This window comes from Oryzias latipes, chromosome 14 (genome assembly GCF_053564925.1).
Source record: "Oryzias latipes strain Hd-rR chromosome 14, Olatipes_Hd-rR_3.1".
In the NCBI taxonomy this organism is placed as follows: Eukaryota; Metazoa; Chordata; class Actinopteri; order Beloniformes; family Adrianichthyidae; genus Oryzias; species Oryzias latipes.
The window spans coordinates 27,367,129-27,383,821 of NC_136250.1; the positions used below are offsets into that span (position 1 = coordinate 27,367,129).

The 16,693-nt window shown below is 40.8% G+C and overlaps 1 protein-coding gene across 5 annotated transcripts in view; it reads left to right on the top strand.

Annotated features, from left to right (window-relative positions):
* Positions 1-1,412: 1,412 nt before the first annotated feature.
* cadm1a (cell adhesion molecule 1a) overlaps positions 1,413-16,693 on the top strand; it is a 501,435-nt gene continuing 486,154 nt past the window's right edge. For 2 of the 5 annotated variants that reach the window (XM_023962567.2, XM_023962568.2), the window contains exon 1: positions 1,415-1,643. In XM_023962567.2, coding sequence (XP_023818335.1) covers positions 1,571-1,643 — 73 coding nt within the window. In that variant the 5' untranslated portion in view covers positions 1,415-1,570. Of the gene's footprint in view, positions 1,644-16,693 lie in introns of all 5 variants that reach the window. The other 3 variants (XM_023962566.2, XM_023962565.2, XM_023962569.2) reach the window with 3 other exon arrangements.

A 16,693-nucleotide genomic window follows, 5' to 3' on the forward strand; every position in this document is an offset into this window, starting at 1 on the left:
CCCCCTCCTCAGTTTTATTTGCACCTTAGACATGTAGGGCCCTTGGTGGGGGGGTGCTTGGACATCACTGCCAGCAAGCAACAGATGTCCTTTTAGCGCCCTACCCGCCAATTTTAACTGCACCATAGACATTTAGGGCCCCTTGGTGGGGAGGGTGATTGAACATTACTGTGAGTAATCAGGAGATGTCCTCTCAGTACCCTACCAAAATTCAAAGACTGATAAGAGATGAGTATTGGATGTGGTCACATGATCCATTTGTTTATATTGAGCTCATTTCAAGCGGCGTCCCTGCTGTTGCTTAATATAACACTGGCAAACGTTGACTTTTGTCAAAATGGACAAACAGAATAAACCATCCGGTTCTCAAAAAAAAAGTGAAGGGTTTTCTAAAACATTAGAAGACAGATCTTACTTTTGTTAGTTTTTAAGTCAGCCATTTAATACACACTATTACTGTAAATAAAAAATGTGTTTATTTCTTCATCTTTAAATTTTTTTTTAATTTTTCAATCAAATTATTTAAAAATTCCACTTCCACAGAACACACTAAAACTGTTAAAGATTGAGAAGGAGAATATCTATTTCTTAATAAACACCAAAAAACCCATTTTCATACGAATGGCCTTTAATAAGCTATTGGTTCTGCCTGTCTGCTTTTCAAACTGGTTGTGTCCGAATTCTTTCCCTACTCACTACATCGTAAACTGTTTAGTGTGTTCGCCATTTTTTAGTGCTGTCCGAATCTACAATTCCAAAATCCAATGCCCAAAAAAATCTCCCAGAGGTCTCTGCAGAAAACCAGTCTCCGTCAATTCTTCCTATTTTGGCGAATATAGACCACAACCCATTGGGTTTGAATATTTTTTGCAAAGGAAATGTATTTAAATGTAAATTTTAAATAAAATATCAACATTTTTATCTTCAGATCTCAGTGGATTTATAAATGGTGGTTGCAAAACGCTCATATCAAAGAGATTTCCACTTCATGAAATCGATGATGTCATATTGGCCGTTTGAAAAAACGTGTTATACAAATAATATAATGAAATATAATTTTATAAAGTTAAATTATTACAAGTAAAAAATAAAAATATATTTGCTTTTTTTTTTTTTTTTTGTCAGCCCATCTAGTGGTGATTTGGTGAAAAAGCTCCGGTTAATTATGTTTTAAATGTGCTTCAACACGGAAGTTAGGAGTTAAGTCTTGATTTAAAAATAAAACTATGCAACCTAAACCAAATATATTAAATAATGGGCGATTTAAAAAAAACTATAATATTATTTTATATTTTGTGTGCAGTAAATCTAAAAGCAAACCATGACTTTTAATAATCTAAACAGTGAGTCCACCCCCGCGGCAGCTCCGCGTTATTATCTTTTATCCCCCCCTGCCCATGTGACCAAAGCTCCTCACATCCCCGCGTGCATTCGGAGTGAACACAAAGCATCGTGCTTGGGAAGAAGCGCGCGTGGAAACGTGTACCCTCCCATCTTTGCGCATATCATTATCCGAGTCCCATTCTAGGTGAAGCTGCCTCTCTCTGCCATACTGAAGCAGGTGTCCAACATGGCGAACGCTGGCAGCGGCTCTTTGGCGACTCTCCTCTTTCTAGTCCTCTTCCCAGCGGCTCTTCACAAAGGTAAGACTCCGCTGTTGACGTGAAATCCTGTCGGATTTCCACGGATGCAAATGTATGTGTGTGTGTGAGGGGTGGGGGCTAAGCGGTTTTAGCGGCGTCCCCCCCGGTCGATGTCTGCGCGGATGAGCGCTTGCTGTGGAAGAACTAGCTCTCCGAAAAGTTGACGCACAGAGCAGAAAAAGCGTGTTTCTGCGTGTTTTTAGGTCTGAGCGTGCGTGGCAGGGTTGGTGCCTACGCGGATCATCACTTTTCTCGGGGTAAAACGCCGCGTGGATTGTCCGCTCCACAGCTGGGAACTCCGGCAGGAGACGCTGAGGGGAAAGAACCGCGTGGTTTTGCTCCAGTCTCCCTTGAGTTGTTTGTTCTGCGCTCCGCGCGCTCCTCGCTTGGTTACTTTTGCGGCTTTTTTTGCGCGGAAACGCGCTGTAAATAAATCACAGGGAGCAGTGGTGCGTTAAAGTGCAGCAAACAGAATCCTAGACTACGTGCGCACTGGGAAACTGCCAAACAACGCTGTGCGCTTTACTTGGTAACTCGATTAAACGGCACAAAACGCAAATTGGTGAAACCCTGCTGCTGAATTTGTGTTGCTGTACGGATTGGGTGGGAGAAAATCCTCTATTTTTCTTTCGAAGTTGATATTTCAGAGGAACAAGTACGGCTCTGTGTTTGGAACGCGAGCCAAAGTGAGAGGAAGCCTTCCGGGCTGCATCTCCAACCTGCCGCCGCGCGCGCAGCAACTCCGGCTGGCAGAAGACACGAGATAAAAAAAAAATGTTGCCCGAGTTCGCGCTTGCGCTGCGGGCTGCGCTCTCGTAACCCTGGATCTGCAGAGGCAGCGCGCATGGAGAAACATCAAAGCTCTCCTAATCGCACTTAGATGGTTTCAAGAAGCGGATGCGCTTCAGATAAACCCGGTGAGGGGCAGGCGGCTGCGACACGATTCGGTACGCTGTAAGCCTAAGCGGCTGCTGGGTTTGGGGAAGGATGCTGGCGGAACAAGCGCGCGCCTTTATGCGCCGATTTGTGAGGGAAAAGTCGTCTTTGAAGCTGTTCTTTCCATGTTTATGGGTTCTGCTTGGTTCTGTCCCTGAGCGTTCACAACTGAGAGCGCTCTTTCCACCTCCACTTATGTAATAAATCATCATCTGCTTGGATTTATCTAAAGCAAGGCTCATAAATCTGTGTTTTTTTACTGAGTTAGACCCTCAAACATGGAGACAGTTCTCCACATTTGTCACATTGTGGATTACCTGCTAGTCCTCATCCAGATTTAGCCAGTAAAATTGTTGCGCAGTGGTATTTTTCCCCCTTTTTAATAATTTATATATTTTCAAAGAAGTCAGCAAAAGCCTCTCAAAGTAAATGGGTCTATTGTTCTTCGGGGAGTGTTGCTTTACCTTCATGGTAATGGCTCCAGTGATTTGACTCAAGGCTCAGGGCGCACTTGCACAAAGCATATCAATTATTTAGCTCCAGCTGCATACTGTAAGCACACATTGTGCCCAGCATTTACAGGCTGTTTCTGCCTCCGCCTGCATGTGCAGACGGATGGAACCTGGAACAATGATGGCGCTTTTCCATCAACTTTGCAGCGTTACAGTTTAGTGATTTGGCCACTGAGGAAACAAATGGGGCAACCAGAAAAGTTTCGGCCTGAGAACCCTGATTCGTGGCGAGCATGGAGCCACAAGTGAGAGGAGAATGTGCCCACTTTATGATTGTAGCAGCCTTTTAGTGAATAAAACGAGTAAACTTGATGTTTGGAGAGGAATGGTAGAGATATCTTCTAATATATAAACAATAATAGTACAATTCTTACAAACTGCAGTGACAAGTTTCAAAGATAAATTTAAATTTAGATGGAGAGATTTTCTTTTTCAGATGTTCTTCTCCTCCGTTATCCCAATGATAGACTATAGACATGAACACCAGCATGTTTATTCGCTGAAGTTGAATGCGTGCAGTCCTGAAAACCGTCTTTAAGCGGCTCCTTGAGAAAAGTATTGATTAGGGCTGCAGATGGCACCCTCAAGAGCAGCAGAGGTGGGTGCGAGTTCGAACGCAGCACACCCTGACCGTCAGCTGATACTCTGGAGCTGGGTGGCAGTCATTTTTTTTTTTTTTACAAGATTTAAAACTGCTCCCTTGGATTCCCTTTTAAATTAAGATGAACCTGCTGGGCTCGATCTCAAGTATCTGTGCTTCTTTCAGCTTCAACCGAACGCTAAAGACCCATTCTGAACATGTTTTTTATGTTGTTGATGCTTTTAACATGCTCTTGTGGCATTTTTCTATTGATGGAGGAGATATATTAAGAAAGTTAAGATCAAAATTGCATTTCTGAGTTATTTTTTAGTATAAATCGCTGTAAATCAGGAGCAGACAAAAAAAATGCCGTTTGAAAAAGAGCTTTTTTTGTGGCGTAGAAAACTGGCGGGTCAGAAACACCCCGCTCTGCTCCATTCCGATTCATCCAGTTGTAGACGACTAGAATTATGTACGTCTTTGTTTTCCACCTGCTTCAAAACTGTACAGCTGGATAGATTGGGGGTGTGAGGAGCTGTGATATAGCAGGATAGTGTGTAAACAGATAGCGCTCAGTTAAGTGTGACGGGAAGAGGGGGCGGGGTTGCTCGGAGCAAAAAACTTTGTCTTAGAAAACGACACAGGTTTTTTGATTTTTGGGTAAAAAGCATGTCATCGTAATCAAAAGACCACTGGGGACGCGTTTAAAATAGATCAAAAGGTGATCGAAGTGGGACTTAAATTATGTTTAGTTGTGAGCATTTGTATGTTTTAACCTGGCTTTATTATGAAGAAATGAACCAGCAGGAGTGAACCTAATGTGGCATCAGAGAGGAAGGTGCTAAGTTAATCCGGCAGACGTTGTTGTCACACCTTTTATACTGATATACAGTCCGCTGTATATCTTAGCAAATGGATTGATATGGACTGTAAAAGCTTGATTAATGCTCGGCTGACAGCATGATTTATACCCGGCACATTAGTGCTTTCTTGCCGGCTTTCATATCCCTTTATTTACTGCTACATTACCGTTGACATGTAAACTGAGGGGGGCTTCAATCGTCAGCTTATCATTCGAACAGTGAAGATATAGGAAATGTTCTTAAGTGGAAACTAAAGTCAGGAGTACAGGATTTGTTCTTTTTACTCAGAAGAGCTTTATTTTGAAGGTGGTTTTGGAGCTCGGTGTTATGGTGATAGCTTTGAATTTTTCTTAATTGAGTGCTGTCTTCCTTCATCTTCTATAAAATAAGTCACTTCAAGTTGCTTGAAGTAACAGTTTCTGTCTTTTTAGCTTAAAACATATTTTAGAAATTCCTAACTGTATATTGTAATAGATACAAGAAAATGAAAGCTCTTCTCTTTCCCATTCATTTGAACAGCATAGTGCAGAGTAGGCCTGCACCATATGAGGAAAACTCGCGGAATACGATGTTGATCAATATTGCGATGACGATATAACTTGCGGTACAAGAACAGATAACAAAACAACCAAAAACATTAGTCCCATTTTACTACAACTGTTTAAAAACTCCAAATGATCACCTAAATAGGAGGCAATCATCTAACACAAAGGGGCTCCATCCGATTGGTCAACAACGTGAAGGCGTCCATTTGACTGGTCAAATGCATAAAGGGATTTATTTGATTCGTTAAATATTTCGAGCTGCCATGAGACTGTTGTAGCACATTTAAGGTAACCATTTATTGCAATTTTCCCACAGCTCGATCTGGCGATAACGATAAATTTGCACTGTATTGTGCAGGCCTAGTGCAGAGAAACGGGTGAAGGGGGCTTTTCTTCTTTTAATGACCTTACCTGACAGATCTGTCACAGGTCACAAATAGGTTGAGTCGCAAAATCGGGAGGAAAAAGAAACAACTTTACAAGAGTTTCCTTTTAAAATGTCAATAAATCTGGTTCTATAGTTGGTTATAGTAGTTAGACAACCTGGGCTAAAATCTGATTAGTGTTAAGGGATGGGGTTGATTGAAACTAACTTGGAACAGGTTTGAGAGACCCAATTTATGAGGAAACTGCTTTAAAACGTGTTTTAAACAGAGCCGTCTGTCACAGGTTCATCCATGGCTAATTATTAGTTTTTCTTCCTTCTTGTTTGTTTCTTCTTGTTCGTCTTTTTATATATTTATCTTTAAAGTCCCACTCCGATCATATTTTGATCTATTGTAGAAGTGTTTCCAGTGGTCTTTTAAGTGTGATTATACCATTTTTAGCCCAAATAAAAACTGTTGTTCTTGCTGAGAGCTTTGAGCAGGGACCCTGTAACCCGCCCAGCGTACGTTCTATGACACAAATAAGCTCTTTCCTAGGTGCTCCGGATTCACAACAATTTAAAAAAAGAAATACTCAGAATGAAAACTTGAGCTTCATTTTCTTCAAGAACATGTCCAAAAGACCAAAAACACATTGGACTAGCTAAACTTTTCATCCAAACGTTGCTTTGTGCTTCCCGACATCCACCAAGATCTGGATTAAAAGACATTTTTGTTTCTTCAGATTCTTAATCCAAATCACTTTGGACATCTGACCTTTTTTCACCATGAAAGGTCAGATTTTAGCAGCACTGTAAAGATGTGATCTCCGTGTCCATGTCACGATGCTGTGACTCAAATACATTAGTCAACTGGGGGGATGTTGAATCTACTTTTAGTTAACGCTACATTTCATGTCATTAATAAAAAAATATAGAAGCTTTTATTCTCAAATACAAGCCTCTGTACGATGGAGTATTGGGGCCACCCAAAAATAGAGAAATAAGCAAATATATGAGAATAAAGTCTTATATTTATGAGAAAACAGTCAAAATATTACAATAATAAAGTTGCAAAATTATGAGTCATTAATTTTTGAGGATACAGTTAAACATTTATGAAATAAAAACACTTTCCACCAGCAAAATTGAAAACATATTCTTTAAAAAGTCGTAATTTTATAAAAAAAATATGAATAAAAAATGTGTGACATATATCATAAATTTAACAGAAAAAAGACCAATATTTTACCAGAACAAATTCCCCAAATTATATAAAAAAATAAAAATGTTACGAAAATGGTCATAAAATTATGAGAAAGTCCTAAATTTGCTAGAGTACAATTATGGAAAAAATAGATTTGACACTTTCTGAGAAAAAACAACAACTTTATTCTTAAAAAAAGTCTAAATTTTATGATTTTTAGCTTTTAATATGTTCCAACAGAGACAGTTGAACATTATCTGTTTAATTTTTGTTGCAGACATTTGGATGGACATCCCACTTCTAAAAGCTCTCGCTAAATTTGCTTTACATTTTTTGTAAAAGTCCAACTTTTATTCATTGAAAGTACAACTTTTCTTTTGAAAAAGCTTTTTTTTTCCCCCCAGGAAATTTTTGACTTTTTAAATAATATATTTACAATTTGGTTCTCACATTTTTAAAAAAATAATTTTACAACTTTATTCTCATATAGTTTATTTTTTTTAATGGTTTTTCAAATACTCCCTCCTACCGCTGATGAGCAATCCTCTGTTTTAATATTTGGTCACCTGGCCCTTAACAAAACTCATACATCCTTCCTGTACAATAATTAACCGGTAAATAAAAGGAAAACCATAATTGACGATTCATTCTGATGTTGTAGCAGTGGGTGGGTTTGATATTCATTCAGAGTTTGGTTTGGAAGACTTTTCCTTTTTTATTGAGGTGAGGTTATTCCATAGCTGCTGTTTCCATTCCCCGTGCGGTGGAAGTTATTGACATATTGACTGAGAGGCTGTTATCTCCTGCAAATCACAATCTGCATTTTGCTCATCTCCCCAGCTGTTTGAAAACAATCTTTTATTTGTGTATCGGACACAGAGGAGCTCTGTTGTTACTGATAAAGCTGCAATGTTTTATTGGAGATTTCTTTTTGATACAAGAGCTGCCTTGCTGAATTTACTGCCTATTTTAACTGCCTACATTTGTTTTTGTACTTTACAAAGGACTTTGACTTAAAAAGGATTTTATTTTTGTTGGTATTTGATCATAATGGAGTTTCGGAGTAGCTGGATCCCAGCATGTGATTTGGCCTGGAGTCAAACTGCTAGAAGCTCTGGTGATGGAGAACAGGTGCGGAAATGGACATGTTGTCTGTTTTGCCCCTCCAGCTCTGTCCTCCTCCTGTAACGAGGGACAATAGCTTTGCTGGTGGAGGGAGGGAACCTCAAGTGCCTGACGTCCTCCTCCTCCTCCCGGCCCCGCCAGTCTTCAAGTGACTCAGCCGCTGACAAGCCAACAGATGACTGCTGGGTCGCATCTGGCCTCCATGCACTTAGTGTAATCAAAGAGAGAAAAAAGGTTTATGGCCTACTTGTTAGTGAGCCGCCGACTGATGGGATGTCAAGTAAGCACCCTCCAATTTCAAATCTCTTGAGGGGAGTGGGTGTTTGTTGAGGGGTGGGCGTGGGCAACAATCTGCCATTGAAAAAGCAGCCCACAAGCAACCTGACCACAACAGAAGTGAGATGAATCAAACTGAAGTCACTGTTGAATATTCATGTTGCATTTGCATAGTATTAATTCCTGAAAGATGCTCTCCGATCATCTTTTGATCTATTTGATCCCAGTCTTTTAGTTATGATGATGCTGTTTTTAGCCAAAGTCAAAGAATCTGTGTCGTTTTTTCTAGGACATAGTTTCTACAGAGCGGCAGGAGTTGATTAGGAATTCACCTCTGAGTTGTGGGTGACTTTATTAGTGCGAAGCAATCCCGCCCCTCTTCCCTTCCCCACGGCTGAGATACCTCTTTTTACGAGCTCTCCCACTAGCTCACAGTCAACCTAACACAACCGGCGCAACAAAAATGGTGCGGGTCTTTAAGCACCTACAGTAGGTTGACATTTGGCTCTACAACCTCACTATTCCGTCATCTCCTGTACAGATTTGGACCATTTTTTGCCTGCAGACAGCTCGTATCCACCCATAAGGGCAGTTGTGACGAAGGCAATAGACAGATAAATCATCTTAAAAGACTTTTAGACTACATTTTTGAATTTATTTGGGAGCAAATGTCCCACAAATTTGAAGCTGTATTAATTGTCTATCTGTGTATTGTGTATTTGGAGGTTGGTCTAAGTTTGAACCCACAGAAAGTGGGTACAAGGAGACTTTTATTGTTTTTGTTTTTTTGATGGAATCAAATATCAGCTCCAGCAAGCGGAATAATTTTCATTTTTGTGATGTGCATTCCCTCCGAGTGACTTTTGTTTGCCCTTGTTGTCAGTGCTGCCATTAAGTAGAAGCCGGCCTGGTAAAATCCAGGACTTTTGCTAAATAAAGTCGGGTCGGCTGTCATTTTTGAGCTCGATTTGCTTTAATGGGTGGCAAAATGTTTTGTAGTCACCACTTGCAGCTTTTCTCTCCAGTCTGCTGGTGTTCCCGAGCTGCCATAGCTCAGTGGTTGTCACTCAGTGATGGGCTGTCCTTTGGTACATCATGCATGTAAACATGTGACGGGAAGAACTTCAGAGTGGAGGCTGAGACAGTTCAGCCTGCTGACACTGTCTTGGGATTAACAGCTATATAGGTTTAAAATCTTGTCAGGCCCTCTCTGCTGGATTATTACATTACCCCCCCCCCCCCCCCTTTGCATGGGGGGTGTTTCCTTTCAGTTGATGCACATGACCAGCTGGATTGGGATCAGTTAGAATTCGACACTCCAAAAACAATCCTTTTGGAAAGAAATCTTATTTGAGCTACGTGTGAAAGGTGCCTGAACCCTACAGACCTAAATCTGCTGTCCTGACATCTTCAAGTTCCTAAACAAAAGTTTAAGACAAAAGAAAAAGTATAATTCTGGTATTCTAACCAATTCTGGTATAATAACCAGAATTCTTGTTGGTTGACTAAAAAAAGGTAACCTTAAACGTCCAACCTACAAGCGTTTTTCTTTTTTCCACAAAGGAATGAGGTAAACCTGCTTTGAAACAAAGAATAAACGGTAGAAAAAATTCAAAGTGTGGCTCTTTCTGTTAAGTACAAACTGCAAAAGGCAGCATTTTAGTCAAAGTAGCGGTTGCTTATCTTCATTGGAATGTTGTTTTGCATCAGCGGGGGCTTGTCCGTTCTTTGAAGGACACTCGGTGCAGTGCTCAGTTTTCGGATGCATTGGAAAAGATGCTTGTAAAGTGAAGATTGACTTCAGCCAACGCTGAGCTGGTTGTAGTAAAATGAGGTTTCTTTTGAGTATCTCTGAGTTTTATGTGGTCCAAGCATCCTAACCCATTGTTTTGCTTTGCAGTACTATTCTTTTAACCCTTTAGAACCGCAGTTGTCACAGATAACAACACAATAACACAACGCTCTTTGAACTACCGTGACCTTTACGCAGTTTATCTAATGGATTCTGACATTGGCGCAAAGACGTTTTTTTTTTTTTCTGTTTGAATCAGCTGATTAACGTTGATGGCATATGCCCTTCACTGTTGTAAAGTGTTGCATATGAGTGTAGTGCTGCTTTTCGCTGCTTCAGAATCCGTTGGACTTGCGTTCCTTTCCTGAATGGTTGAAGAGTTGCTGTAATTCAAAGCTCTACTGTTAAAGGGGCTAAACGTACTTTTGCTACGCTGATGATTATTTAAAGAAATCACCTGCCCTAAACATTGCTGACTGCGTATATGAATTGCAAATCCATACCATTTGTTGATCAAGGTAAATCTAGTTTGGCGTTTTCTTTCTCTGATCGTTGATTTAAGGGTTTCCATGGCACCTAGTCTGCTCAACACTGTGTCTTCACTGGTTAGTGTGCAACAACTCTGTATATTTAAAAACAATCCAGATTTTCTATTTTAATGTGTAAGTGGCAGACGACTCATCTTCATTTTTCAACTTCATCATCTTAGTCAATTATTTCTGTGGAAGCTCATCGTGGTAAATGTGAAGATTAATGTAGCGTTAAATTAATTGACCCCACTTACTTCATTTTTCAGTATTATGTATTTCCAATACTTATATGCTTGTGTGTGGCATTTCTTCTTGTATCACTAGAATGACTTGTAAGAACAATTAATTTGCTTTTGTCATAAACCATTGCTGTTGCTTGAAAAAACAAACAAATCTATGACTCCTTTCAATCATCCAGTCAGCTCTTCACCAGGAAGCCATTAGAAGACAAATCAGCTTCTGAGATTCATATTATGGCCGTTTTCACCCAACTTGGGATTTTTTACAATTGTTATATGCTACATCATTAACATGCTTACATTTAAATAACTAACAAAAGTGTCTTTTGTTGGTCAAATATTGCTTAGCTTTGACAAAACACTTGTTCTTGAAAAAAGGGAAAATGCTGATCTTTTCCAACTTTTACCGAGTTTGTGTTACTTTGGATTTGTCGATTTGCTGTGTTTTGTTGCTTCGCAGTACAGTGGACTGCAGCAAGGTTCACTTACAAGCAAAACCAGGCTAAGATTTCCAAATCTTTACCACAGTAAAGATGAGCTGTCACGCCTTCCAAACAAACTCTGGTCAAGACGTGAACACCACTGTGTGAATATGAAGCTTTAGATACTTTCTACTACAATCAAAACCATTGACTGTACATGAGTACTGGAGCGAGTAAGTGAAAACCCGTCAATGACTTCCAGCTCCAATGAAATGAAATCTATTCGGTCACAATTCTTTCGTGATACAGATGCCACCATGTTGGACTCAAATGTCTTCAGGAAGCAGTGATTGGTCCAAGTGGGTCTGAGTCATCTCTATAGCAACCACTCTTGGACTTGAGTGGACTTGATGGACGTCAACAACCCGTCTACTTGAAAGCGGTTTTGAACGTTGGGGCCAGTGGGCACCACATACTTTAATGGAGGCATCTGATTGGCCAGTTTATAACTTCCACTAGAAGGTTCTAAACTAGCCAATCAAGAAAGCAAGAAAGTTGTTTATTTTTCCATTGAAATCTATGAGGTTTTGGCTTCTTGGTGCCAGCAGGTACTTCCTGTTTGGAACGCCAGGGGGGAGGGGTCACTCAGTCCAGTTCTCATTTACAATCAATAATCAAAACAGGAATAGTAAACCCTTTCATTACAAATTACAAGTTGTTTTCTAGTTCTACAGGATAATTTACTTGTAGAACTAGGAAAGCAATGTTAATGTAGAAATGTGTAATTTATCCATTTTTATTTATCCGTTTACACATTCTTAGTACAATTGTGAAGGGTCACATAGATCTTTAAACTGCATCAATACCAGTTTGTTTGGTCAATGGACCAATCTAAAGTCCCAAGCAGACTATTGTAAGTCACAGCATGAAATGTTTTCCATTTAAGTTTTTGAATTTACAAATGCCCATAAGTGGTCTTTGATTGCTCCTTTCCTCTCGGTTTGAGGCCTTCATCATCTTGCTCAGCTGTGAAGTCGCAGAAAGGCGTCGCTTGCTGTAATTGGGTCCATTTTGCTTGCATTCATAGATACAATGCTGGGTTTTACAATGAATGAAAAAGGAATCGATGCAGATCATTTGTGCTTTCAACCAAATAAACAATACAGCTTGTGTTCTGTTGTAATCATCGGAGGAAGAAATGAAAGCCCTTCAGAATACAATGCAGGTACGCATCAGCTGTGGCGGCGCAGAAGGCCTGACTGATCAGGGTACCGCGGTTTTTCATTTTGCACAGGATCCCAGCTTGTATTACATTTCAGTGAATTTGCTCCTGATGAGACCCTTCAGGGTGTGCCACTGTCTCCTGTGGAAGTGGATCTTGTCTTCCCGCTGCGCTCAGCTCTGTCCTTTGTCTCTGCCATTGTAACTCTGTCGTCTCTGAGATTTTCTGCTCTAATGCAAGACAGCTAAAGCACAATAAGGCAATCCTATTTGCTTTGTGTCTTGTCTGAATGATGCAAAGGGAAATCTTGGCAGAGAACAATGTCTTTGATATGGCTCTCTGTATTGTAACGATATGCGGTACAATTGATTTTATTTGGTGGCGCAATCTGATTTCCCTCGTGGAAAAAGCTGCTCTTTCTGGGGTTTATTTGTTTTTTCACCAGTGGCTGTTGGGCCAAACAGGACGGCAAAGTCTCTCTTCAGGGATCGCACCGCCAACATTTGACACCGCCGAAATTCCAGGGTAATACTTCAGAGTGTGCGATTGGATAACTGTGTTAAGCTTGTGACCAACTGTGCTGTTTTCAATCTTTGCACAGTATGGGTAAAGCTGAACATCACTGTGCTTTGTTCCCACACTTGGCTCCTTTTTAAAAAATGAATCACTGCAGAATCTGAGGAACACTTTTAACCAGACTGTTCATGTCTCATGGTTCCAGCCATGTGCCGTGTATTTAGTCCGGCATTGTTTTCTCCCTTCTAATGTGGCGCTTAAGGACTCAAGTACAAAGGAATTCTAGTCATTAGATGGGGGAGTTTTTCATTTTATCTTGGACATCTTGCAGTTTCAGACATGCATCATTGGATCTGCTACTTTTTTGTGTTGTTCCCCTCTAATAAATTCAATTTCCTTGAATTGGAAAATGAGAAAAATGTTATCTGGCATCACAAATGGTCGTCCTTAAGTGAGGCTAAATATAATTTGTTTTAGAAGAGATACTAGCATAAAGATTCAATTCAATTCAATTCAATTTTATTTGTATAGCCCAAAATCACAACAACAGTCGTCTCGATGGGCTTCGAAGTAAAACATGAAATCAAAAGGATCACGAATACAAAGAGTTCAATAGAAAAATACTAAAATGAACTAACAAACTGACTAAGCTATACTGGCATCCCTGCCCTTAGACCCCCCTTCGCGGTAAGGAAAAACTCCCAAAAAAACCGGATTCCGGAAAAAACGAAGAAACCTCAGGGGTGCCCACATGAAGGAGGGATCCTCCCCCAGGACGGACAGGCGATTTACCAGAACTCTTAGAGACGAATTAACTTATCTAAATCTACAACTACATATATAAAAGTCCAGCAGACGTGCTTCATCCAGCCGTGGTTGTGGGGACAGTCAAAGGCGCGAGTCGAGCCAGAGGCAGGATCCACAGCCAGGTGTAGGAGCAGGAGCAAAGGCGAGGTAAACGGTCAGGAACTGGAGCACGGATGAGCCAACTGGAGTCTGGAAGCACTCCCACTCCCCAGGAGGGGAGAGGAAAAGAGGGACAATACATGAATCGCACTGCACCAAACAGAGGCATGGAGAACTAAATGATAAATTATGATCAAGAATAGAGGAGAGGAAGGGTAGAAGTAAAAAAGGAAAGAGGACAGAACCCCAGTGCACCATAGTTACCCCAGCTTCAACTTCTAGCAGCCTTTTAAAAGAAATAGTTATTATTAAGTTTAATTTAAACAAACTAACATTAAGTTAAATAATCTCTGAATACTAACTAGTCTGACAATAAGCCTGTCCAAAGAGGAACGTTTTCAGTCTAGCTTTGAATGTAGAAACTGAGTCGGCCTCTCTTACATGAGCTGGGAGTTTATTCCATAAGACAGGGGCTTGGTGACTAAACGCTCTACCTCCAACCGTACTTTTACTAATTCTAGGAACCACAAGCAGTCCTGCATTTTGCGAGCGAAGTGTTCTGATTGGTTGGTAAGGGACTATGAGGTCCTTAATATAGGACGGGGCCATTCCATGTAAGGCCTTATAGGTTAACAGGAGGATCTTGAACTTAATTCTAGAATCAACTGGGAGCCAATGGAGCGAAACTAACACAGGAGTGATGTGATCTCTTCTGCTGGTTCCAGCTAACAATCTAGCAGCTGCGTTCTGAACAAGCTGGAGACTTCTTAAGGAACTCTTAGGACACGCTGCTAACAAGGAGTTACAGTAATCCAGCCTCGACGTAACAAATGCATGGATGAGTTTTTCAGCATCACTCTTAGAAAGTATATTTCTGATCTTAGCAATATTCCGCAGGTGAAAAAAGGCAGTTCTACATGCCTGAGATATGTGAGCCTTAAATGATAAATCCTGGTCAAGTAAAACCCCAAGGTTTCTAACTGTGGAATTGGGGGCTATACTTATACCATCCAGGGAGACTATCTGAGCAGACAGAGTATCTCTGAGGTTTTTAGGACCAAGTATAATGACCTCAGTTTTTTCTGGGTTCAAGAGGAGGTAATTAATTGTCATCCAGGTCTTGATGTCACTGATGCAGGCGTTCAGTTTCTCTATCTGGTCATTCTGGTCAGGCTTCATGGATAAATACAACTGCGTATTGTCGGCATAACAATGAAAATTAATGCTGTGTTTCCTGATTATGTTTCCTAGGGGTAACATTCTTCTTTCTCTTTCGGCTTTTCCCATCAGGGGTCGCCACAGCGAATCATCCTTTTCCACCTCACTCTATCATGGACATCTTCTACCCTAACATTAGCCAACTTCATGTCCTCTGTTAAGACATCCATGTATCTCCTCTTTGGCCGTCCTCTTGCCCTCCTGCCAGGCAGCTCCATCTCCAACATCCTTCTACCAATATATCCACTATCCCTCCTCTGAACATGTCCAAACCATCTCAGTCTGGCTTCTCTGACTTTGTCGCTGACACAGGCAACATGAGCCGTCCCTCTGATGTACTCGTTCCTTATCCTGTCTAACCTGGTCACTCCTAAGAAGAACCTCAACATCTTCATCTCCGCTACCTCCATCTCAGCCTCTTGTCTCTGTCTCACTGCTACCGTCTCTAACCCATAGAGCAGAGCTGGTCTCACCACTGTCTTGTACACCTTTCCTTTGAGTCTTGCTGGCACTCTTCTGTCACACAACACTCCTGACACTTTCCTCCAACCGCTCCAACCTGCCTGCACTCGCCTCTTCACCTCTTTTCCACAATCCCCATCACACTGAACTGTTGACCCCAAGTACTTAAACTCCTGCACCTTCTTCACCTCAGTCCCCTGTAACCTAACGCTTCTACCTTGATCCCTCTCGTTCAGACACATGTATTCTGTCTTACTACGACTGACCTTCATACCTCTTCTTTCCAGAGCAAACCTCCACCTCTCTAGCTGTTCCTCCACCTGCTCTCTACTCTCACTGCAAATTACAATGTCATCCGCAAACATCATTGTCCAGGGAGATTCCTGTCTTACCTCGTCTGTCAGCCTGTCCATCAGCATAGCAAACAAAAAAGGACTCAAAGCTGATCCTTGGTGTAGTCCCACCTCCACCTTGAACTCCTCTGTCTGACCTACAGCACATCTCACCACCGTCATACTTCTCTCATACATGTCCTGAACTACTCTGACATACTTTTCTGCCACTCCAGACGACCTCATACCTTCCTAGGGGTAACATATAAAGCGTAAACAGGATCGGTCCCAAGACTGAGCCCTGTGGGACTCCATAGTTGACTCGAGTGCACTGAGAGGAATGGCCATTTACATTAACGAACTGATACCTATCAGACAGATAGGATTTAAACCACTGGAGAGCAGATCCTCTGATCCCTATGTCCTGCTCTAATCTATGGAGTAAAATACCGTGGTCGATAGTGTCAAAGGCAGCACTGAGGTCCAACAGGACCAGAATAGAAAGTAGTCCCTTTTCTGAGGCCAATAACAAGTCATTAGAGACTCTAACTAGTGCAGTTTCCGTACTGTGGTGAGGTCTAAACCCCGACTGAAAGTCTTCAAAGTGGCTGTTGTCCTGTAGGTGGCAGTAAAGCTGCTTAACTACAACTCTTTCTAGGATTTTAGAAATAAAGGGCAGGTTTGATATCGGTCTTTAAATAGAACTGTTGTACCTCTGTAACTATGTGGTTTCTCATATCTGCACCAAACTGCAGTTTCTATTCCAAAAATCTTTTCCGATTAAGCTTTTATTTTTCTAATTTCTTTTAAAAGTGCATACTATGGCTAGGTATCATCTTCCAAAACATAAAATGTATTCAGTTTTAAATTACAATTTAACTTGAATATTAGATTTGATTTTCAGATTTCGATTTATTTTTTGCTCTAAAACATTTATTGCATAACTAAATATCATTAACCGAATACAAGTGGTATTTTCTCAGTAAAATTAGGAATTTTTTGC